This window comes from Marmota marmota, unplaced genomic scaffold (assembly GCF_001458135.2).
Source record: "Marmota marmota marmota unplaced genomic scaffold, marMar, whole genome shotgun sequence".
NCBI lineage: Eukaryota > Metazoa > Chordata > Mammalia > Rodentia > Sciuridae > Marmota > Marmota marmota.
Window position 1 is genome coordinate 27898720 of NW_026000082.1, and position 24915 is coordinate 27923634.

The 24915-nt window shown below is 44.2% G+C and overlaps 2 protein-coding genes across 5 annotated transcripts in view; both read left to right on the plus strand.

Annotated features, from left to right (window-relative positions):
* The window catches only part of Clspn (claspin), a 35972-nt gene extending 30248 nt beyond the window's left edge, over positions 1-5724 (plus strand). Inside the window, exons 18-25 of the mRNA XM_048815765.1 lie at positions 134-210; positions 1471-1635; positions 1739-1860; positions 2344-2471; positions 3083-3191; positions 3547-3629; positions 3888-4049; positions 4362-5724. Coding sequence (XP_048671722.1) covers positions 134-210; positions 1471-1635; positions 1739-1860; positions 2344-2471; positions 3083-3191; positions 3547-3629; positions 3888-4049; positions 4362-4469 — 954 coding nt within the window. The 3' untranslated portion in view covers positions 4470-5724. The remainder of the gene's footprint in view (positions 1-133; positions 211-1470; positions 1636-1738; positions 1861-2343; positions 2472-3082; positions 3192-3546; positions 3630-3887; positions 4050-4361) is intronic.
* Positions 5725-19159: 13435 nt separating this feature from the next.
* CUNH1orf216 (chromosome unknown C1orf216 homolog) lies at positions 19160-24500 on the plus strand. Of its 4 annotated transcripts, none has more exons than XM_015485277.2 (3): positions 19165-19672; positions 20301-20393; positions 22083-24500. In XM_015485277.2, exons 2-3 carry the CDS (start codon positions 20387-20389, stop codon positions 22775-22777), a joined length of 702 nt encoding a protein of 233 aa, XP_015340763.1. In that variant the 5' UTR covers positions 19165-19672; positions 20301-20386; the 3' UTR covers positions 22778-24500. The 4 variants fall into 4 exon arrangements, with proteins under 4 accessions (XP_048671725.1, XP_015340763.1, XP_048671724.1 ...); XM_048815767.1 differs by having other exon boundaries at positions 19166-19672; positions 20268-20393; XM_048815766.1 differs by having other exon boundaries at positions 19167-19672; positions 20248-20393.
* The last annotated feature ends 415 nt before the right edge of the window (positions 24501-24915 follow it).

Consider the following 24915-nt stretch of genomic DNA (forward strand, 5'->3'; position numbering starts at 1 on the left):
TTGTTTTAAATAGGAAATATAACATCAGATTTATATATACCTAAGACATGAGAGTATTAAACTTCTATAAATCCTGTTTTTGTTAAGGACACGTCTTATTCTGCTTAACTGGGTGTGATAACTGATTTTACAGGAGGAACACAGTGACTCTGGTAATGAAGATGATGAGGAAGAACTCCTGAAGCAATCTGAGAAGTTGAAAAGGCAAATGTAGGTACTATGTTCATTCTTTCAACTGCTAGAAAGTTCCCCTAATAATTGAGTTATATCATGCCATATTTTTTTTCTGAATTTGCTGGTTGTAGTTCTGTTTTTGTGGTTAACTTAGTTTAAATAAAATCCTTCTTCCACATGACATCTCTTGAGTACTTAAAGATGGTCATGTTTTCCTTAAGTCATGACTATACTAAACCTCTCTAGTGTCTTCCAGAACTAGTAACATTTCTTGTGACAGAACTTTCAGTCTTATATCCTGGATATTCTCTATCTTCAAGTGTGGTCTGGCTATTTCCTTGAACTGGATGTATACTACTTATAATATGGCCAAAGATCTTAAGGGCTGAGCCATACTTTAAATCCTGAGGATCTAGTAGATAACTAAAGTTCTCTGGGACTTATTTTTTATGAATTGCTGTCTTTTTTTTTTTCTTTTTTTTCTTCATTCTAGTCTTGGGCAAATGACCCATTTTATTTTTGGAATTTTGGAATGTTTGTTGTTCTGATCATGAAAGTAAAACATTTATTTTAAGTATATTTAAAAGAATATAGAATGGTCTGGGCACAGTGTTTGGGGAGGTTGAAACTATAGGATCAAATTTGAGGCCAGCCTCAGCTACTTGGTGAGCCTCTGTCTCAGAATTTAAAAGGCTCAGGATATAGTTCAGTGATTAGAGTCCCCCCACTGGGTTCATTCCTCAGTACTAAGAAACACACACACACACACACACACACACAATCAGAAAGAATACAGAGGCTGGGTGCAGTTGCACATGCCTGTAATCCCAGCGGCTCTAGAGGCTGAAACAGGAGGATTGCAAGTTCAAAGCCAGCCTCAGCAAAAGTGAGGCACTAAGCAAGTCAGTGAGACCCTGTCTCTAAATAAAATACAAAACAGGGTTGGGGATGTGACTTAGTGGTTGAGTGCCCCTGAGTCCAATCCCTGGTACCCCCCAAANGACCTTTTTAAATTTTTATTTTGAGTCAGGTTTTTGCTAATTTGCTGAAGCTGGCCTTGAACTTGTGATCTCCTACCTAAACTTCCAGAGTCACTGGGATTATAGGCATGTGCCACCACGCCTGGCTCATCTTTAAGCATTTTAGAAAACATTATTTTAGATATTATCAAAATACATTCTTAAGTTTATGCATATTGTTATTATAGGTGACTCTGTGTTCTGTTTTTCTTATTGTGTCCATGTTCTGTGTATGTAATCATTATTGTATCTTCTAATCTTGAAAATTATTTTCCAGGAGATTGAAGAAATACCTGGAGGATGAGGCAGAGGTGTCAGGAAGTGACGTGGGAAGTGAAGATGAGTATGATGGGGAAGATATTGATGAATATGAAGAGGATGTAATTGATGAAGTACTTCCTTCTGATGAGGAATTGCAAAGTCAAATCAAGAAAATACACATGTTAGTATCCCAATAATTCTAAGTAACAGGATGCTTCTTAAGGCAGGCCCTAAAATCAGCCAGAATCGTCCTGGTTTTGAACACCTTATTTCTCCTGTTGTAGGAAAACAATGTTGGATGATGATAAACGAAAACTACGTTTATACCAAGAGAGGTACCTTGCTGATGGGGATCTGCACAGTGATGGTCCTGGGCGAACGAGAAAATTCCGATGGAAAAATATAGGTATCTTTGGAAACAAATGGTTTCAGCACTGAGAATGTTTACTCAGTGCTAGAGCACTTGACTATCTTGTGTAGCATATACATACAAAAGAAACAAAAAAAGGTTCTGATGTACATATTTGGTCCAGGTTAAGTTGGCAAATGACAACCAGTGGACTTAGCTATAACCATTGTTTTCTTTTTTTGGATGTGTGATTGAACCCAGGCGTGTTTTAAACACTGAGCCCTTTTTATTTTTTATTTTTGAGACAGGGTCTTACTAAGTAACTAGAGCCTCATTAAGTTGTTGGGACTGCCCTTGAACTTGTGATCCTCCTGTCTCAGCCTTCCAAGCCCCTGCCTGACATAACCATTGTTTTCTATGAGTGGGTGGGAAAGGTTTATGTCAATGTACAGTATTTGATAGGGATTTATTTTGTATCTGTCTGATTATCTTCTGCTGTGGGGATTGCAGAATGCTAAAAGCCTTAACTTTTTGCTTTAGATGATGCTTCCCAGATGGACTTGTTCCACAGAGACTCTGATGATGATCAGATTGAAGAACAGCTTGATGAAACAGAAGCCAAATGGAGAAAGGAGCGTATTGAACGAGAGCAATGGCTTCGAGACCAGGTAGAAAGTCTGCAAAAAAATTCCCTATTCTGGGGCTGGGGATGTGGCTCAAGCAGTAGTGCTCTTGCCTGGCATGTGTGTGGCCCGGGTTCGATCCTCAGCACCACATACAAACAAAGATGTTGTGTCTGCTGAAAACTAAAAAAATAAATAAAAATTAAAAAAAAAAATTCCCTATTCTGACCTTAGTTTATCAAAAGGAGAGGACCCAGTCACTTTTAACTTAACATGATTGTTTCAAAATCTTAGTCAACATATGTTTTTCTTAATATTATTTTTTAGTTGGACATAGTACCTTTTTAAAATTTATTTATTTTTATGTGGTGCTGAGGATCAAACCTAGTGCCTCACATGTGCTAGGCAAGTGTTCTACCACTGAGCCACAACCCTAGGCCATTTGCTAGCCCTTTGAATCTTTTTTTGCACTGAGAAGGATAAATGATGATGGGCAATTATCTTCAGGTTTATTTGTCCAAAACCTTTTTTTTTCCTAAAGCAGCGAAGATTGCAAAAACAAATGATATCCCAGTAACCTAGCTTCACAACCCAGGCTATGCTATTTAGGGAAGCTATGGAGTTTTATGTTAATGCTGTATGGTTTTTATTTTCAGGCACAGCAGGGGAAAATTACAGCTGAAGAAGAAGAAGAAGAAATTGGGGAAGACAGTCAGTTTATGATGCTAGCCAAGAAAGTTACAGCAAAAGCACTGCAGAAGAATGGTGAGTTCTTATATCTCTTTAGGGTCTAGCCCCTTGAATTGTTAGTGCTGAAGCCTTAGAAGTGACATGAACCTTCAGGAGCTATTGGAGGTTAGTTTTAAGCTTGTATCTAATACTATCACAGAGGTTGGAAGAGACAGAATACTTGAATCTTAGACTATTAGGCAGCAGAGATTGTGCTTGTGGGTTTATATAGCTGCTTTTGCTTTATGATCTAAGGCTCAGAGTAATGAAAAAGTTTCTTTGTTTTAGCTCATTGGTTTAGTTATGAGGTTTCTTAGCATGTTTATTTTATATGCAAAAGTAATTCTGCCTAGCTTTGCTTAGAACAGTCCTGTCTGTCTTTTCTTTCCAGCTAAACGCCCTGTGGTTATTCAGGAATCAAAGCCTCCACTCAGTGATCCTTTTGAAGCCATCAAACCTGGAAGTGCTCACCAGGTTGGTTGAAACTTTGTCAGTCTGATAGTCATGGTGTACAGGTTTTAAAGGCCCAGGTAAAGCTAAGAGAATAGCCTCCCTAAGGTAGGGAGGTGGCCACAGGAAATGAGAATATCAAAGGTGCCTGCTATTTCTTTTTGACTTAAATAGAGTAGAAATATGTCCCTTTAATACCTGTAGGGGAGCAGAGAGGGTAAATAACTTTTTGTTCTTCCTTGGCATTTGGGATTTAATGTCAGATAACTCTTCATTTCTTAGCTGAAGACAGGCTCACTGCTAAACCAGCCCAAAGCTGTGCTTCAGAAACTGGCTGCTCTTTCTGATTGCAACCCTAGTGCTCCCCGAAATTCAAGAAACTTTGTCTTTCATACACTTTCTCCTGTCAAGGCTGAGGCAGCAATGGAATCATCTAAGCCTCAGGTAAGGAAGTTGAGAACTAATGTGGTACCTTCCAAGGCAAAATTTATTTATTTTAATTAAAATACAAAAGTTCTGGTCTAATAACTTATGCTACAGAGTCATAATTCTGTGCTCCCCAATGACGTACAGGGGAATTGCTACCCCCAATAGGTAATTAGCTTTTAAACTTGTCGGAAAATTTTTATATTGTTTTCTTTATTTTCTGTTGTGAATCATCCATGATTCAACTGAGTTGTTTAAGAGCTAACTGGAGGTAAGTAAGTACCTATTTGAGGGTTTTAAGCTGGCCCTGACTTCCTCTCTGTTCTCTAGGTGAGGAGAAGAGGTCCATCGTTAATGACATCCCCTTCTAAGCGCCTCAGAACAGAAGATAGCACCCCAGGAATGAAGCGAAGCATCTTCAAATATTTAGAAAGCTAACACTATAAAGGATGGCAACACCTATGCTGAGACTATTTTGAGAAGTTTCTGTCACTGAAGGTTGGAATTGATGCTCATACTGATGAACTCTCCTTCCTTCATAATTAATGCATTATGATTATGAACAAAGATTCCAGTTTTTCTACTACATGGCTCTGGACATCTTTTCCTTTTCCTAATATTATTTCTTGGGTTGCCCACTAATCTTAATTCTTCAGTGTCCCCAACGTCGACATATGTAATATTTGATTGAAGTCTTACTTCCTTCATTAAACATTTAACATTATATTCTAGCAGCTTCTTGGGTTGACACCTCTTTGATAGAGGTGGTTGGAGGAGGAAGAGGGGGAGGAAGGAAGCATAATGCTGCAGAAAATTACAGAAAGTGGCACAAGTATAAGAATGATTCCTTCACACCTGCAGATCCCTACCATGGTGACCAGGACTCAGTGAAGGAGAGACTTAAACTGAGACCTAGGAAACAACAAATGGACTGTTGTATTAGGCTTGCCCCTTCCGTTTTCCTGCCAAGGCTGCTTCAAATTTCTAAATGACCTTTGTTGCCTTTATAATAAGGACTTAAACTGGTATAGATTCTAAAATACCTTACCCCTAATTTTCTTAGGTGTGGAATGAAGATAAAGAATTGCACCCAGTGTCTCCCTATTAGTCTGTGGAGCACAGAGATTTCTCCTGGGACTAAATTCTCAATTTGAAACACTGTTTCTCAAGGACCCTCCTTCTTTTTTCTGACAAGAAGAAATATAACCATTATTTATCGCATCTCCTGGGTTGAGCATAATGCTCTGACCATTCAGGACATTTTAATATGTCATTACTAATGTTGAGAGACCACCATGGAGTTTAATAAAAATGTCATTAAGAGAATTCCATCATTCCCCACTTCCTTAAGTTACCCTGGGGTTCTCAGAAGTTTAAATTGACTTTTCCCTCTCAAACCTGAACATTAGTGCTGCTTTGGATAAACATTCCATATGAATGTTACAGTTTCATTCAGGAGCTGGACTTGGGAAATTGGATGAGATTGTTTCGGTTTTTTATTTGGAGATGGGGAACACCAATTTAAGTGATGAAATTAGGGTGTGGGTTTTCTACAGTTTTTTAATACTCAAGATTCTGTCTTTAACAGAATTCATGTTTGTATATTTGTAATCTTGTAATGTGGGATATGTGTATAAAGTTGTTTTAATATGTATGTAGTTTTTCAATAAATCCCAATGTCTTGAAGACAGGATTTTCTGTCACTTGAATGCTCATTTTTAGGTCAGTACCAATCTAATTTTAGGGAGCATTTCATTTTCAGGGCCTCTCCCTCCCAGGAAGGCCCTCTGAGTCGGGAACCGGGGGCTGCTGCAGTTATCTCTTCACTGGCCCATCAGTACCTGTCCACTGATCAGACTAACTAACCCTAATAGTCTAAGTTCAGTGCAGGTGAGGAGAGTTTACATAATGGTACCTGTTGTTTCAGCCCTTTGGGGGCACTTTATCCTCAGCCAACTTTGTATTATTTCATCATAGCTGTGGGTCTAAGGGTGGGTCTTTGATCTCTCTAAATAGTGGCCAATGTTTAGCAATTCTTCCTGGGCAAAAAAGAACTAGGAAGAAAATCTAGAAATTTATCCCTTTTTTCTTCTCCACATGCTTTTTTTGCAGGGGGTGGGGGGCGGGCACAGGTGGCAAGGGTTTTGTAGAACAGAGGTGAAGATGATTGGAATTGACCACTGAGGATAAAATCAGTGCCTGAGAAATCTGGGGAGCAAATGGCTTCTGTTTGAGGCTCCAGGGACAATGTGCTTTTTGGAAAAAGAAATGTGGAATCTAAAATTAACTCTAGGTTGTTTTTCCTCATGCCAGTATAGCTGCCATAAGCAAGATAAGCCTTGATCTTGGTAACAGGATTGAATGAAGAGTTTCAGCCTGGTCCACATGCCTTTAACCCGGAGCACTGAGTCATTAGCATCTGCTGTTTTAGTAAACTGGAACCTAGGGCTCACCACTATTGACTCCTAGTAGAACTGAGCTCCATTAGCTTGTTTGTGGGGGGAATGGGGGTTGGGGAAGTACTCTGGGGATTCAATCTAGGGGTACACTACTACTGAGCTATACCCCCAGCCCTTTTTTATTTTTGTTTTGAAACAGGGTCTCACTAAGTTGCTGAGGCTACCCTCAAACTTGCAATCCTCCTGCCTCAGCCTTGAGTAACTGAGATTACAGCTTCTCTCTTAGCTTGGAAATTTCATATTTGGAGAGAGAAAAGTTCAAGATTTGCCAATGGCACAGGCCTGTAATCCCAGCTGCTTGGGAGACTGAGGCAGAAGGATCACAGGTTTGAGACAGTCTCAGTAACAGCAATACCCTGTTTCAAAAAAAAAAGCTGGGGGGTGGTTAGGCATGTAGCTCAGTGGTAAAGTATTCCTGGTTTCAATCCCCTGGACCAGGAGTTGGAGGGGACTTTAAGCAGGTCTCTAGTCTCATTTTTTTCAGTCCACAGTAGCACCAACCATATTAGGGTCTCAGATTATTAAATATCAGATTATTTTCAGCTAAGCTCTAGAGGTCAGTTGCCTGCTGAAATCACTATGGGATCCCTTATCTTCTCAATTGTTTCTCTACAAACTTACCCCCACTTTTTGAATTTCTATTGGTCAGGCCAGAAGACCAATTTTTTGGGGGGGGGGCACTGGGAATTGAACCCAGGGGTGCTTTACCACTGAGCTACTTCCCTAGCCTTTTTTTTTTTTAACTTTATTTAATTTATTTTTTGTGTGTGTTGAAAATTGAATCCAGTACCTCACACATGCTAAGTAAGCACTCTACTACAGAACCACAATCCCAATCCCATTTTAGCCTTTTTATATTTTTTTTATGTTGAGACAGGGGTCTCACTGAGTTGCTGAGGTTGGCCTTGAACATGTGATTCTCCTACCTCAGTCTCCCAAGTCACTGGGATTACAGGTGTGCACCACCATGTCTGGCTCATGATGTGACTTTATTGTGTCATCCCTGAAATGTTACTTATTTTCTACCTTCATTTCCTATTCATGGCCTGACACAGCCTGGAATGTAGTGTTACCCAGTAAGGATTGAATAAATAATACTGTACTTTTCAGAGCCTCTGTTTATAACTATGAAATGAGGATCCTAATTCATGTCTGTTTTAGAGTTGCTATGAGCTTTAGCTTGGAAAATGTATGTGATGAACACATTATGTCAAGTGCTACTTTGCAAACATTAAAAATTGCCAATATTGGGGCTGGGGTTGTGGCTAGCATGCTCACCTTGCACGTGAGTAGACCCTGGGTTCAATCCTCAGCACCACATAAAAATAAATAAACAAGATAAAGATTGTGTCCATGTATAACTAAAAGAACATTTTTAAAAAATTGCCAATATCAAGCTGGGGTTGTGGCTCAGCCGTAGAGTGCTTGCCTAGCACATACGAGGCCCTGGGTTTGATCCTCAACACCATCAAAAAATAAATAAAGTAAAGATGATATTGTGTCAAACTAAAAAATAAATTTTAAAAAATTGCCAGTATCACAATAGCATTATATTTTGCTGGTCATCCTTAAAGGCCCTTGTCTCACAAACACCTCAAACTTAACATCTTTAATAATGTGATTTTTCCTCCTCAGAAAACCTGGTTTTATTCCTGTGTTTCCCATTTTGATATGTTGCCTCCATGCCTCCAGTCACTCAAGCTGCTTCCCTCTCATGCAATCTGCATAGCTGTCAGAGTAACCTTTATATAAACATAATTTGGAGGATGTGCAACAGTACTTAAAACCTTTCAACAGAGCTGAGGGTGTGGCTGGTAAAGCACATGCTTAGCATGCACAAGGCTCTGGATTCAATCCCCAGCATTCAATACACGCAATAAAAAAGCTTTTGATGTTTTCCATTGCAATCAGAATTAAGTTCCAACTTCTCACTGCCTACAAGACCCTGCATGATAAAACACTGCTTCCAAATCGCTGATCTACTCTCCCTTCCATCCTTCCTATTTCTTGAATTGCTTTCTTCTCTAACCTCCATTTTAAGCTAATGTATAATTCTCTAAATGTTAGCATAAGTCATTCTCATAAACATCTGTGACCATTACTACCCCTTTCATAACTAGGTAATCTTTGTTAATGTTTCCTACTCTTTTGGGTCTTTTATCACAATTTGCCACCTTAATGTTTGTAGAGGACTGTTTTCTCTATTAGACCATAAACTTGAAAATAGATATCAAGCTGGGCACACCAACACATACTTGTAACCTCCTTGGGAGGCTGAGGCAGGAGGATCACAAGTTCAAGGCCAGCCTCAGCAACTTAGGCCCTGAGAAGCTTAGTGAAACCCTGTCTCTAAAAGTAAAAAGGGCTGGGGATGTTGCTCAGTGGTCAAGTGCCCCTGGGCTCAATCCCCAGTATCAAAAAAAGAAAAGAAAGAAAGATACCATACCTGTTTTAAAAATAAGTGCTTTGGATAGCACCATGACTGGGACATAAAATTATTCAATAAATGAATACTTTTTGAGCAACAAGTGTTGAAAGGCCTGGAAGAGCTAATGGTGAAAAGCTTGGAGCTGATTTGCTTACAAAGCTTTCAGGTGTAGAATGGAATAGAAGTAACTTGGGTGAGACTGAGTCCTTGTTCTCTCTGCAACTTAAAAGTGGCATGATCTTAGATAAGTCATTCTCTGAATTATTTTTCCACAACTGGAAAATGAAACTCATCGGAAATGACTTGGCTTGGCTCAGAGGGTTATGATTAGGATCAACGGTACAAAGTAATGGGAAAAAAATCATGCATATTTAAGGGCCCAGTACTGCAGGCCAATCTAGTGCTGAGGAAGGGGTGAGGCAGATACCTCTTCATGCTCTGGCTGAAGGAGAAACAGAGGCCACACCTCAACAGAGCTCCACAGTCCACCAGCCTGTGGACCTCTCCTAGCAGCGAGTGGTGGCTTGCCATGTGCTAGGGCTTGGGACAGTGATAGGAATGGAGGTCTGCAAACTCCTAGTGAACTGGGGAAATAGGCCTGGCTTGTGTACAGCTGTTGTCAACCTCAGATTTTACCTTTTGAGACTTAGGTGCCAAATCTCTCTGTCCCTTAGTTATATCATCTGGGTCTGCATTATCCATGTCCTTTCCAACCCCTCTTTCTGTCCTCTCTTCTCTCACCTTAAAGGTTTTTCATTTTCAGTTTATTGATTTAGTTCTTCCCTGTGGTGGGATACATAATGGGAAGAGGTGGTTTGAAGTAGCTACAGCCTGAGGGTGATTGGAAGAAGCTGTGGAGCTGGACTCCTGGGTTCTTCCCTTTCATTTACAGGGAACCACAGTCTGGTATTTTTGATGGTGGGCTAGAGGTGGGGGTGAAGGGGCAGCTGCCAGCTCCAGACTGGAGAATCAGTAGACCTGGTCCAAGGGGTAGAAAGTACAGGGGCAGGGTGGGAAGTGAGCTGGAGTTTGGGTTTTTTCAGCCCTCCTTTCTCTTTTTCTCAGAGGCAGAGAGAAAGAAAAAAGCTGACTGCCCGCCCCTCTTTGTTTGTCTTGTCTAATTTAACTTACGTTATTTATCAAAAAGACAGGTTATTTGGAAAACCAGATGGACCCAGGCAAAAATCATCTGGGTTTTCCAAACATGAAAAATTAGGTTCTAGGAGCCCAGGAGGGGTGTGTGTGTGTGTGTGTGTGTGTGTGTGTGTGTGTGTGTGTGTGTTGGGGAGAAGGCCAGGAATATTGAGTAAATGTCTCTAATCAGACCCAGAAATTGTTCCATGACATTCAAGCATTGCCCCCCGCCATCCTTTTTCCTTCAAGTTTTTTGTTGTTGTTTTGGTTTGGGTTTTGGTACTGAGAATTGAATCCAGGGGTACTTTACCACTGAGTTACATTCCAAGTCCTTTTTATTTTTTATTTTGAGATGTGGTCTTGCTAAGTTCCTGAGACTGGCCTTGAACTTGTGATCTTTCTGCTTCAACCACTGGAGTCACTGGGATCATAGGCATATGCCACTGTTCCTGGCTCTTCTTCAAGTTTTGGTTGGAATCTAAAAATGCAAAAAGTAAAATCTCCATGTTGGTGGCTGGGTGTGCTGAAAGTTTTAATTGCCCAAGGACAAGACCCTGTGAGGGCTGTAGTGGAACAACAGCTAATACCTTTCTCTTTCTCCAGCCTCTATCTCTCACAGAACAGAGAGAAGTACAGGGTACCTTTCTACTCCAGAAACCTCCACTCTCTTGTTCCTTCAATGTTCCTATCCCAAAGAAATTACAGCAGATTTGGAAATTAGAAATAGAGAAGAATTTACCCTTGAAAGTTTCTAGTGATCAGATGACTAGGGAACACTGGGGATTAAGGGTGGTATCTCCATTGAATTATCCAGGGAAAGAACTAGCCCATCTTCCTTCTGGTTAACAGTGGCCTGCTTTGTAGCTACAACTAGGAATTTTTAAATCCTGTGGTTCTGTTACCTCCAGGCAGCAAAGTTATTAGGAAGGAATTGAAGCAGGAGGCCATGGAGGCACAGCTTTTGGCTGCAACAGAGAAGTGTTTTGGCTGCAAACAGTGAGCCATCCCATTTATACACACACATGCAGAACACAGCCAAGACCTTTTGTGGCCTGAAGAATCTTTGGCACCAGCAATAGCACTTGTCCCATTGCGAGTGTCATTTTTAAAAGTGTCATTGGACTGTGAAAGCCACTTAATAACTTGATCTCATCTGAATAATCTGAATTAATACTAGCTCCACAGTTGTGAGGATTAAATAGACATTTGTAAAGTGTCTGCCTCAAGGGCCTGGCACATGGTAAATCTCAATGAATGCTTGTTGAATGAATGGATCCATGAATCCGAGTATTAAGGCTGCCCTGACCATTTCTGAGAAACAGTATTTAACAGCCTCAATAACTGAGACTTGTGTGCTATCCCACGGATCCTGGAGCCTAGAGCCTGAGGCATGATATAAATCTGGGGTTCATTTAACATGTTTTTTGAGTTCAGTGTATGGGGTGAACCCTTCCATGAAGGCCTTCTTGGCCCAGGCAGGAAACACCATGCAGATGGCCTTCCATTAGCACCTTCAGGAATCGCCCCAGCTGCAGAGCACCTTGCTCAAGGTCATGTCTCTTCTCAACACAACTCACATCCAGGGACAATAGATGCAAAAAGACCTGGCCATCTCAGCTGATTTGGGGACAACTCTGAAGGGCCATTCTAACTTCAGAGCTTCTTGTGAGATAGGCTGTGACTAGCACAGGTCTATATCACAGCTCTACCCTTTCATTTGTTTACTTTGAGACAGTCTTGCTGAATTACCCAGGCGGGCCTTGAACTTGAGATTCCCCTGCCTCAGCCTCCTGAGTTGCTAGGATTTCAGTGTGTGCCACTATGCCCAGCTCCAAGGTAACTTCTTTTGGGGGGGATACTTGAGATTGAACTCAGAGGCACTCAACTGAGTTGCTTAGCGCCTTGCTATTACTGAGGTTGGCTTTGAACTTGTGATCCTCCTGCCTCTGCCTCCCAAACTGCCACTGGGGTTACAAGCGTGTGCCACTGTGCTCAGCCCAAGGTAACTTTCTTTTTTCTTTAAATACTTCTATTTTATTTATTCATTTCTATATGGTGCTGAGGATCGAACCCAGTGCCTCACTCATAATAGGCAAGCACTCTACCGCTGAGCCACAACCCCAGCCCCCAACATAACTTCTTAATAAATATTCTGCTTGCTAAACTGACTTAGATTCAGATTCTGGGAGAATACAGCTTGTGGCCAAGGATATAGGAAAGAACAGACTCCTTCACAATGTGCATTGGATGTATTGATGGTTCCTCCTTCTGCCCACCAGAGGGCAGCAGCTTCTCAGCAACCTGCTCTCCTGAGACCCACCCCCAAGGAGTGTGTTTGAGGCCTTCTGTCTGGTCCCTTTCCACCACCTGTATTAGACAGGATCACCTCCCTTACTTTGTCTACCCTCCTGTTCAGGGGAAGAACACTCTGAAACTGTCTAGGCCTGTTTTGTCCTGGAACTCCACCACTGCCAGCTCTGAAGGCCAATCAGTCTTCTGACTGGGTCCCTCCCACCTCTTCAGCTGGGCAAATGCTTACCCCAGTTCTCCCGCCTCTCACATTTACCACCCACAATAGATTTGTTTTCTGTGTGACAAGGTAATTATGAGTTTGGGGCCAGGAGGCCTAGGGGGCCAGTCTGAGGATGGTCACTTCCATCTGGCTCTCCCTGCTCTGCTAACATTATTGATTTTTAGTTTTATTTATTATGATGATGTGTGTTCCTGTGTGTGTGTGTGTGTGTGTGTGTGTGTGTGTGTAAGAGAGAGAGAGAGAGATCTGGCCCTGGTGACATGAGATAAGGAGGCGAGAGAGCAAGAGCAAAATTTATTCTTGTCATAATTTAACTTCTTAAAAACTATCCACCCACCTGGCTTTTTTTTTTTTTTTTTTTTTGTACTGGAGGTTTTGTCCATGTTGTTTGGCAGTGGGAGGAGGGTATTGGGGCTCAAACCCAGGGCCTCCTGCATGCTAAGCAAGCACTGTATCACTGAACTACATCCACAGACCTTTTTGTTTTACCTTGAGACAGGGTCTCACTCAATTGCCCAAGCAACTTGAACCTGCCTCTCAGCCTCCTAAGTAACTGGGACTCTAGATGTGCTATTCCACACTGGCTGGAGTTCACTTATTTTAATTCTGTTCCCAAGTCCCCAAAGTATTCCCAAAGATTCTTCTGGGAATTGGAGCCAGATGTGGCTACTAACAAAAGGTTCTGTACCTGCTCTCCCCCACTCCTCTTCTCGGTCACTTGTAACCATATCTGGCTCCAACTCCCAGAAAACTCTCTGGAAATACTTCATCCAGCAAATCTTTATTGCATTCGCAATACCTATCAATAATTTCTAGATTAAACTCCCAACTTCCTGCTTCTTTCTCTGCCTGCCCTGCCTTCTTGGATCAGTCCTGAGACAGGCCATTTTATGTTGCTATGTGCCTTTTAATTTTCTTTCTTTATTATTTGTTTGTGTGTGTGTGTGTGTGTGTGTTTATTTATTTCCCCATCACTTTCTATGGGTGTGAGAAAAACCTGATCAGGAAGCTCTGGGGAGAGATTGGGATTGGGTGCAGCCAGTTCAAAGAGCAATGCCTGCATGGCCTTCAGGCCTCCCATAATTGACTCCACTTCCTTACAGGGAAGAGGAAGGGCAAGCTTTAGGCAATACATTACAAGTAGGAGGGGTGCTCTGAACTGCAGTGATTGCTGTGGGAATCAGCTGAGCTGGAGGGCTATTTGTGGGGCCACGTTCCCCCAGCCTGTTTTCTCTGTGTGTGCCAAGAGAATGAATAAATCATTGTTCAGGGGCGGGATGCAGCTGCCCAGCTCCTCCCCTCGGCACATGCCCCAACTCCAGCTTCTCCATTGAGGGCTGCTGGAGCAGAGCGGTTTATACACCCAGCTCCCCAAATCCTATTGAGGCCTCCCCCTCTGCACGAGCCACCAGCTCCAAGCCCATTCAGCTTAGTGCTTTGTGCTGGGGGTTAAGTGGTTACATGTGGGGGGCACCCAGAAAGGACCTGTCAGGCCCTGAAAGACTGTGCTGATGCCATGCCCTCCTACTGATGAATGGGGTGGGTGGAGGAGAAGTGGGCGGCCAAAGGGTGGGGTAGGGGAGAGGGCAAGGGATTATAGAGTCCACAGAGGCAGCTGCTGAGAAGTGGGTAGAAGAGGCACCCCCTTCCCTCATTCCTCCTGCAGTTCAGCTTCTCCATCTAGCTCACTCTGTTGTAGGCTTCTGGGATGTTCAACAGCCTCTGGACCTTGAATTTGGCTTTTCTGGTCTCTTGGTGCAAGAGGGATGGAAGAGGCCATTTAACAAGTTGGGTGTACTGCAGAGAAAGAATATACTACCTTTCTTCTAGCAGCTCCAAAACACCCTCCGTTCTCCTTTGTCCCTTGGAGGGTAAGAGGAAAGATCAGAGGACAATTCATTTTCTAGTTTCATCTGGTACAGAGGGTTTCAAACTGCCCCCATTGAGCTTTAAAAGCTTCCTTGGGGCTGGAGGTATAGTTTGGTGGAAGAGCTCTTGTCTAGCAGGCGTAAGACCCAGTGCAAAAAATAAATAAATAAATAAGTAAATAAATAAATAAAAATTAAAAAATAAAGAATAAAGAACAGAGAGAGAGAGAGAGAGATTCCAAAGCTAAAAAAAATAGCTTTTAAAACTTTATTGGATGTACCTTACCCTCATTTCATACCTGAGAAAATAGCCATGTTGAGAGCAAAGGAATGGCCACGTTTTACCTATGGTGGTTACACAGTCATTCTGATAGGATCTTTACCTTTAAGAGGCAGTGGAGAAATGGATAAACAAAACAACTAGGTCACCAGCTTCCTAGGTGCCTCTCTCTTTCTCTCAGCCAATTCTGGGGAGGAATTTTCCTTCTAATCTGTCATAAGAGCTCCAGTATATCAAAGTTCCTCCAGGCTGTGCCTGTATTGGGAGCCCAAGTAACAATGTTCATAACTATGTTATTCAACAATTTTCAAGGTGTGTTATCCTTGCTTAGCTCAAAAAGGTTAAGATGATTTGATTTGCGTAAGTTCCCATAGCCAAGTGGGGAAGTTGACAGGTGATGTAAACTCAGGAAGAGAGAAGACAGCAGGTAGCAATGTGGCTTGTATTCTGGGACTAGACTATTCTGTGGGGAAGGTATGGGGACTTTCCCGGTTATTTCCCTCTGCCCTCAGGGTGCCTGAGCTTCTTGGACTGGTGGTCAAGACCTTGCACAGTTGGGCCAGCTATTATCCAGTCTCATCTCCTTCCATTCTCCCCTACCCTCAAGTTTTAGCTATGCTGGCCTACTGTTTTCTGAACACACTCCGAATATGTGGTCTCCTATGCTTTCTTCTTTCTCTTAGTGAACTTCTAGGCATCCCTCAAGGCCTAGCTCAAATGTTACCTTGGTGAAACCTCTCCTTTCCCTCTTTTGTGTTTATTAATTTTGCCTCCTAGCTCTACTGCAGGACCTATCAAGCTGTACAGCCCACGCTCTTGTGTCGGTCTCCCTTTCTAAGTAGGTAGCTCCCCAAGGCCAGGACCCCTTCTGATTCTTCTGTGACTCCGCATCACAGCATCTGGCCCAAGGTAGACACTGTGTTTGTAACTGTGCTGCATGTGAATGAATGAATGGGAAGGGACAAGATCTTTGAGGCTGTAACACCCTGATACTACCTACCCCTTCTTCCTGGGTGTACTGACATGAATAAATTATCTACCTATTAGAAACTCCCATTCATGTCCTATTTCTTGGATCAGAATTTCATCTCCTCTTTTCTTCTTGCCTGACACCCAGACCCTGGGGCCTGGGTCTGGCTACTCACTGCTAGCCTCTCCTGGCTCTGATATCTGTCTGTTTGCCAATAATCTTATTCACTGCCCATTGCTGGATCTTCATGATAGCCTGGCCTGCAACAGAGCCCTGTTCAGGATGGTACTGGTCATCTGGTGATTTCTGTGTCCCTGCCAATTAAGTTCCTGACATGTATAGAGAGAGGTGGACACAGCCATAGATACCCCTTCATTTGGCATGATTGATTCGCTGGTGTCCAGACTGGAGAAGCCTCTGATGAATGAATAACAGGCATCCCTACATTTGCTTTTTTGTCTCCATGTAGACATAGATACCCCTGCCTTCCTGGGGCTTTTTGTTCTCCAGGTTCTGAGGTCTCTGAAAATTATACAGTAGCCCAGGATCACAGTCTGAGCACTGACTGGTTAATTATACAGTCTTGGAGTATCCATACAACATTGCCCTTGATAAGTAAAAAGTGGCCACAGTCTGATGCCCTTGGAATTCACTTATTTATCAGGAATTATGTTATTTGGCAGCAAGTAATTTTATAGAACAATGGAACTGATGACCCAGCTATGTCAGGTTGGGGTGCTGCCTTACAGAGTATGATATAGGCTTTAAATCAGTTAGATGACATATAAATGTGTGAACACACACACACACACACACACAATATGTGTATATATTTAGATGGTGTCTTCCTATGTTGCCCAGGCTGGCCCCAAACTCCCGGGCTCAAGCAATCCTCTTGCCTCAGCATCCTGAATAGCTGGGACTACCTGCATATGCAATCATGCTTGTCTTCGATCTATAATTCTTTGTGTTTTATATCAAGAATATATGTGAAGAGTTAGAGGTGGGTGAGGCACCTTAGATGATTACACCTAAGTTCTCCAAGAGTTTGCTTCCTGTCTCTGAGATTATAGGTTCTACAGGTCAGGAGATTTTAGCATCAAAGAAGGGATGTTTCTAACCAGGAACAGAAAGATTATTCCATTGCATTTCAGGCTCCTTACAGCACTAGAGGAGTAGAAGAAAGGGGGAATCACAGGGAGACTGAACTGATAATGGCTGTCAAGGGGAAATGGAGTAGGTACTATTTATGAGGGCTGAGAGATGCATGAGTGGAACCTAGGTTTTGTTTGTGTTCTACAGAATTAACAAGTTCATTTTTGGACAGGGCCAGAAGGGACCTGTCAACAACCCGGCTTCTTTTGATTGTCAATGAGAGAAATTGCAGTCAAGTTAGGTTTGGAAAAATAAGAGCCTCTTGGGAAGGTATCAAAACTATAAATGGATTGGGATGTGAGCAGGACTTCTTTTTTTTTTTATATAAATAATTTATTTATTTTTTTTTGAGAGAGAGAATTTTTTTTTTTTTTAATATTTATTTCTTAGTTTTCGGCAGACACAACATCTTTGTTTGTATGTGGTGCTGAGGATCGAACCCGGGCCGCACGCATGCCAGGAGAGCGTGCTACCGCTTGAGCCACATCCCCAGCTCTGTTAGCAGGACTTCTATCTTTCATTTCTGCTTCTGTGTGTCAGCATCTCCTATAGACTGCCTTCTTTCACATGGTGGGCCCTAGGGTTCCATCTTCCCTGCTTCATCTCCCTTTACATTTCATTTCAGAAAGTCTCAGAAGAGAACTCTGGTGCACCTGGAGGGGTTTCTATCCTTGGACTCAGCAGGCCCTTGAATCATGCATGGTTAGAGCAGAAAGAGACAGAGCCTGAAGGTACACCAGTTAGATGACTTTATGGCTCTCTGGTGTGGGGAGACTTACATAATCCTAAACACCAAAGTTCAGAATGTTAAGAATGAGGATTTGGGTGAAGTCAAGGGACTTCAGCAGAAAGTAAAAGGGGAAGACTAGTTAGGCCTCAGGACCTGGTGTAGAAATGGGGCTGAGGACACTACCTGTATTTTCCCAGCTTGGGAAAGGGGAGTGACCTAAGTTTGAATGACTTTTACTTCTAACTTTTCTTTTTTATTTCCAATTTGCATTTTTTCTTCTTTTTTTTTAGTACTGGGGCTTGAACCCAGTGTATGTGCGGGGGGGGGGGGGGGGGACGGCGCTCTACCACTGATCTACATCCCCAACCCTTTTCAATTTTGAGACAGGGTCTCACTAAGTAGCTGAGGCTGGCCTGGCCCTGTGATCCTCCTGCCTCAGCCTCCAGAGTTGCTGGGATTACAGGTGTGTGCCACTGCCCCTGGCTCCTGTTCGATTCTAGAATAGAAGTTATTGTAATCATATTTTTTCTTTTTCTTTTTTTTAATGGGGGAGGGGAGTTTACCAGGGATTGAATTTAGGGGCACTTGACTGCTGAGCCACAACCCAAGCTCAAAGCACTGAGTGCCTCACTTTTTGCTGAGGCTGGCTTTGAACTCACAATCCTCCTGTTTCAGCCTCCCGAATCCCTGGGATTACAGGAGTGTGCCACCGCTCCCAGCTTTTCTTTCTCTTTTCTTTTCTAAAGTAAGATTTGGGGGCTGGGGTTGTGGCTCAGTGGTAAAGTACTTGCCTAGAATGTGTGAGGCACTGAGTTCGATTCTCAGCACCACATATAAATAAAGAATAAAATAAAGATCCATCAACATCTAAAAAAATTGAAAAAAAAAAAAAAGATTTGGTGTGTGTGTGTGGGGGGGTGTTTGTGGGGGGTGTGTGCGTGTGCAGTGCTGGGGATGATCTAGGGCCTGGTGAGCGCTAGGCAAGCACTTCATCACTGAGCTACACCCCAGCCCTTTTTGTGTGCCATTTAGTTTCTAGGTTGCAGAATGATGAGTTGTAATCAAGTTGGAACCTAAGGAAGATGCCGCATATCATTAGGGTCAGCAGTTATCTGATTGCAAACTGGGCCCCCAACCTCTACATTTTCTCTCAAGAAGGAAGGGGGCGGGGAGGAAGCTTCAGTAAGTAGAACTGAGAAGGATCCATTGGAGTTGGGATCGCGGCATCTTTCTTATCCAGTTCCTTCTCACTAGGGCGGCAGCACAGGAGTCCACTGCGCAGGCTCCACGGAGGAGGGGCTCTCCCCTGAGGTGCTGCAGGGTGGTGGTAGCCTCGAGCCCTGAGCCACACCGGATTGTCTGTTTTCTCTTACAACATAACTTTCATTAAACGAATTTAGTCAAATAAGCACATCATGGATGTATAATTCCAAATTGTGATAAACATGCTGTGAAGGAAAGGAACAAAAGTGCCCTGAGATAGTGCATCTCATCTAGAGAATTTGTGAAAAAAGACCTGAAATATGAGTACATCGAGAGGGAGAGAGAATTTTAGGCAGAAGATGGGTGTGTGCAAAAGACACCGAATGTCAAAAAGCAGCGTGAGACCCCACTAGAGGGGACGGCAGACCCAGAAGCTGCAGCCTTTTAGGATTTCCCCTGCAATGGGGAAGGCTTTGAAGGTTTTTAAGAAGGATGATGGTGCATGATCAGGTTTTCAGCTCGGAAATGTCGCTGTGCCTGCAAGTGAAGCGGCAGACCGATCGGAGGGCCAGGCGAGTGCATCTAGGAGATGACATCCGACCTGGAAGGCCTGGGTCCAGCATCCGGAGGTGGGGGCGGCGGTTCCTGCGCGGAGAACCGAACTGGCCCACGTGGGCCGCCCCGCCCCGCCCCGCTGCGCAGACGCCGCCAGAATCCGCAGTACCCGCCCGAGGCTGGGCGCGTAGCTTGGTGACCCCCACGTTCACCCGGGCGGTGTGGACGCCGCGGCCCAGGGACCCCCGGCCCATAGTGACGAGTTCCCAGCGAGCTGGGTCAGACGGAACCAGCGCCAGCCCCGCGGGAGAAGGCGCCTCTAGGCCGTGAGTCCGGGCCCAGATGGAAGGCTTGGGGCCCAGCCGCGGGAGTGCGGGGCGGGAGTCGCAGCCTCAGCCCAGCTGTCTTCTTTGGGGAGAAGCATTGTCACTGTCCTCTGCCTCCTAGGGGAGACTCCATCTCCTGCAGGGAGGCCACCAGTCCCCATTTTACAGCAAACTGCAGATGAACTGGGGGAGATCTTGATCCTGGGATGTCTGGGTTCTCATTTTACCATCTCTGACAACCGGGGGTCCCTAACCCCACCCGACCCCATCACAGCTTCCTTCGTGGCCCCGCCCAAGTTTAGGGAAGAGGGAAGATCTCCAGGCACCCTCCCACAAGCCAGAGGGATGGTGGTAAGCCGGTTTACAAAGGCCTTACACTTTCCCTCAGGAACTTCTACCCACTATTAGATGTGGTGAGCGTCCCTGCCACCTATAGAGGTCCTTCTAGTGACTGTTCCACTTAATAGTACCTCCAACTTTGTGTGTATGTGTGGGTGGGTGCTGAGGATTGAACTCAGGTGCTCTACCACAAAGCTACATCCCTAGTCCTTTTTTTTTTTTTTTTTTTGAGACAGTATCTCCCTAAATTACCCAGGCTGACTTCGGATTTGTGATCCTCCTGCCTCAGTCTTTCTAGTCGCTGAGATTACAGGCGCACAAAACCATACCTGGCTCCCTCGCCCTTAATGATCATCGATTCTTCTAATCCTAGCAATGTGTGGTCAGTAGAAACCTTTTGTCAATTCAACCCTCTCATTTGGTGGAAAATGGTTTTTAGGGAAGGAAGAGTGGTGTGGTATGCCCTCTCTCCAGGGCCTTGGTGGAGCAAGATGGGCGCAGAGACATAATATAGAAAACATGTACCCAGGGGGCTGGGGATATGACTCAGTTGGTAGAGTGTTTGCCTTGCATGCACAAGGCCCTGGGTTCAATCCCCAGCACCACACACACACACAAAAAAAAAAAAAAAAAAAAAAAAAAGAAAAAGAAAGAAAGAAAGGAGAGGGAGAGAGAGAAAGAAAGCATGTACCCAGGACACTGGGAGAAAAGGGGCAAGCTCAAAAGAGAGGTTTATCAGTGAGAGAAGTGGGGGATAGATGCTCTAGGGCAGAAGAGGGAACTAAAGCCAGCTGTTGCAGCCCTGGGCCCACTGCAGTAGCCCCTGTTACCCTTGGCTCCTTCCTGAGTACTAAAATCCCCCTGCAGCCCCCTCTCCCATTCACTGGCTCAGAATTATGTGCTGACACCTGCAAGAGCCAGGCTCTATGCTGACTCCTGGGAATATGAGGTAGGATACATAAAGAAGGTTCAGGTTTAGTCAGAGAGCCAGATTATAAACTGCTGTTACAAAATTATTCAAGTAAATAAACAATTCCAGTTGAATAGACAATTACTGACCATAAACCATATGTGCCAGGGATAGGAAATAAGACAGTGTGTACCCAGAGTAGTAGGAGCCAGAGGAAGACATAATTCACCATATTTGTGTATATTGGGGCAGTGGGGAGAAGATCAGAAAGGCTTCAGAGAGATAGAGATACAAAAGCCTGGTTTTAAAGTACAAAAAGGAATTTACTGGGAGGAAAAGGAGGAGCTTAGTGGGGAGGGGCAAAGCAGGATATTGTAGGCCAGAGGACTAGTGTGAGGAAACTAATGGTGTGCTTTGAGATCTCTGGGCAGTTTGGTGTGATGGGAGGAGCAGAGTGATAAGAGGCAAGTATGGATGGATTCTCATGGGCCAGATCAAACAGGGCCTGGTAGGTCACGTAGAGGGTTAACAGGAGTTTAGGGATGGCACTCATTGCTGTGAGTGCACCCATACACACACACATGGAATTTACACTTTTTAACTGGAAGTAAATCAATGAAAAAACCGTGGCAATAATCCAGGTAAGAAATGGTGTGAACCAAGTGGTAGTTAGGAGGAAGAATTGTCACAATTTGGTGACCAATGAGATGGGGCAAGGAAGGAGAATGAGTAGCCCAGGATGCTTCTAATCTTCTAGCTAGAATGACTGAATAGAGAGTGGAGCCATCTAGCTGAGGAAACTCAGCCAGAGGGAGGACTGGTTTGGACATAGAGAATATGAGAAGCCTGCGGTCGGTTCAGAGTGGATAGCAATTGGATCTAGGCTGAACACAGAATTGAGAGTCACCAACATACAGCAGAGAATGGGGTCATCTGGGGAGAAGTGTGCAGAATGAGAAGGAACTTGCTTCAGAGGACTGAGGAAAACCCTATGTGGTAGACAGAGGACAAATGGAGAGAGAGAGAGAGGGGAAGAAAACCTTGAAGGGAAGTGTTGCTAGCAGGATCAAGGGAAGGGAGTGAACTGTAGCTAGGTTGCCATGACCTCAGGCCACTCCACCCTGACCTGCTATCGCTCATTCTTCTGCTTCCCCTTCACAGACCAGATGTTCGCCATCCAGCCAGGGCTAGCCGAAGGGGACCAGTTCTTGGGGGGCCTGTCTCCTGGAGTATGTCAGCCCAAGCTCCAGCCAGACAGCAACTCCAACTTCTTGGAGAGTGCCAGGGATGCCAATGAGAATTGGCATGGGATGCCAAGCAAACTGGACCCCATCCTGACAAGGAATGCCTCTGAGCTGCCCTCTGACAACCAGGCCTTCCAGGCTTCTGGACTCCCTGAGGAGGGGATTCGTAGCCCTCCAGAAGGTGCAGAAATTCCTGGTGCTGAGCCTGAAAAGAGAGGTGGTGCCAGCACTATCTGCTCTCCTCTGGAGGACAATGGCTATGCCAGCAGCTCCCTGAGCATTGACAGTCCTAGCAGCAGTCCTGAGCCTGCCTGTGGGACCCCTCGAGGTCCTGGCCCTCCAGATTCCCTTCTGCCCTCCGTGGCCCAGGCTGTGCAGCAGCTGCAGGCTCAGGAGCGCTACAAAGAGCAGGAGAAAGAGAAGCATCATGTGCACTTGGTGATGTACCGTCGCCTGGCACTGCTCCAGTGGATCCGGGGTCTGCAGCACCAGTTGGTTGACCAGCAGGCACGTCTGCAGGAGAGCTTCGACACCATCCTAGACAACCGAAAGGAGCTGATCCGCTGTCTCCAGCAGAGGGCAGCACCATCCAGATCCCAGGACCAGGGCTAAGGGTGTGCCTACATAAGTGTGCAAAAGCATAAGTGTATGTTTGTAGGCATGTATGTGGTTGTGCACAAATAAGTACACGATTTTTTGTTGGCATGAATTCAGGTAAGCATGAGTGTATATGTGCTAACACGCAGGCAGGTGTGTATAGGCACATGTGAATGAACTTAAGTGCACTGTATGCGCACTTGTGTACATACAAGCTAACTTATATGTATGAGTGAATAAGAGTGAATGCGTATGTATAGCACGTATGTAACAGTAAATTTATATATGCATGTATGGACGGATACCCAGGAATGTATATGTGCATGAGGGAGGATGTACATGCAAAAGATATGTATGCATATACATGAGTTTGTGTGTGTAGGCTTGTGCTGTGTATGTGAGTGAATCCTTGTTTGTTCAGGCCTGTGAAGGGGTGCATGTGTGCAGGTGCAGGCATGAGAAGTGTCTGTTGGAGACACGTATTTGCAGATGGATTCATGAGCACATGTGTGCAAATATATATTCAGTTGCACCTGTAGGGCATCTACCCATGCCGTCACCCATGGTCTACCCTGGCTTTTTTTCTCCACTGAGTTCCACTGCTTCCTGGAGAGAATGGGCTAGCTTACTGTCCTTTACCTGAGGAGTATGACTGACCCATTCTCTTGGGGCTTCCCAGGCCACCTTTCTTTTTCCTATTCCCTCACTTAACCCAGACCTTGCTCTGATAAGGCTGTTGTCCATGGTTTTGGCTTTAATTCTGGCCCCATGGCACTTTGGCTGCAGTTTTGTTGGGGCAGTTGGTGAAGAATGGACATTGGAGGGAACTGGAGAATTATGGCAGGGGTGAAAGTGAGGACAGAGAATGAGATAGGGGACTGTCCCTCTTGAACTCTGACTTTGACCATATGGGAAATGGGGGTGGGGGGATGACAGTGGCAGAACTCTGAAGAATAGGAGAATGGGTATTATAAAATACCAGTTTCCAAACAACCATACCTCTCCCCTGGAAAAGGAGCTGTTGAAAACCACATTATTTTAAGCTTCTGTTGAAAAGGAATGTGTGCTTATAAGCATACAAGTAACAGGCAAGGTGTTCCAGGGCCATTAGGGAAAATCTCACTTCCCTCTCTGAGCCTCTACCTTGCCATGCCTTTCTGGTTTAGAGTATTGGATGTATGATTGATTTGGTCCATTTCTCTGAAATCAGTTTGTCAGGAGGAACCAGAGCTCAGCTTTCCAGGTACACAGGGGACAGTGTCAGCCTCACCTCCAGAAGCTCTTAGGATGTTGGATCATACCCCTTTCTGTCACTATATAACCCTTTAAACAGAGATTGATAGGCTCCATGGAACTCCAAATGCTTCATGATTTGGAGAGCTGCTGAGTCTTGAGAACCAACAACTGAGGTAGCAGAGCTCTCTGCTTTGCTTCTGGGAGTCAAGAGAATGCAACATCATGGTGAGCAGTGGCACAAAGAGGGAACACAGGCAGGCGAGTAGTAGCATGGAAGTCACTACGACTGCCTCTGTCCTCAGTCTCCCCATCTGCAAAACATGGGAACTTTTTTAGTCTGTCTCTAAAGAGTTCCATCTCTTATGGGTGATGAAAGATATAGGGAGTAGGCTTGAGAAGTGGATCCTGGGGACTTTCCTCTCTGTAGAGCTTGCATGTTGAATGTGAACTTGGTCTCTGGACCAACACCGAAAGAATAAATTGAAGCAGAGAATTAAAAATTTCTTTGAGTATGTGTTTCTATTCCACCTGTTGCCTGGTACCCTCTTCCACAGTCTGAGGCCATCTTTTGAACAAAGTCCTTGGTTAGAAACCAAGCAGAGAAGTTGGGGAAATACCAAAGAGGAAGAATTCAGACTCCTGTGTCTAGCAATTTTAGAGGCTTCACAGTCTTGATGGAGGAGACTTGGCCTCTCCCCTGAAAACTCCATTTGGGACTGTCCTTGTCCTTTGGACCTGAATGGATTGTGAGAGACCACATACCATGTACACACTCACATACTCTGCCTTGGAGTCACCACTGCTGTGGAGTAAAATACTGAGTGAAGATCCTTAGATGGTTCCGAGGAGTATGCAGTTATATTTTATTTTATTGGTGTTGGGAGTTGAACCCAGGGCCTTGTGCAGGCTAGGCAAGT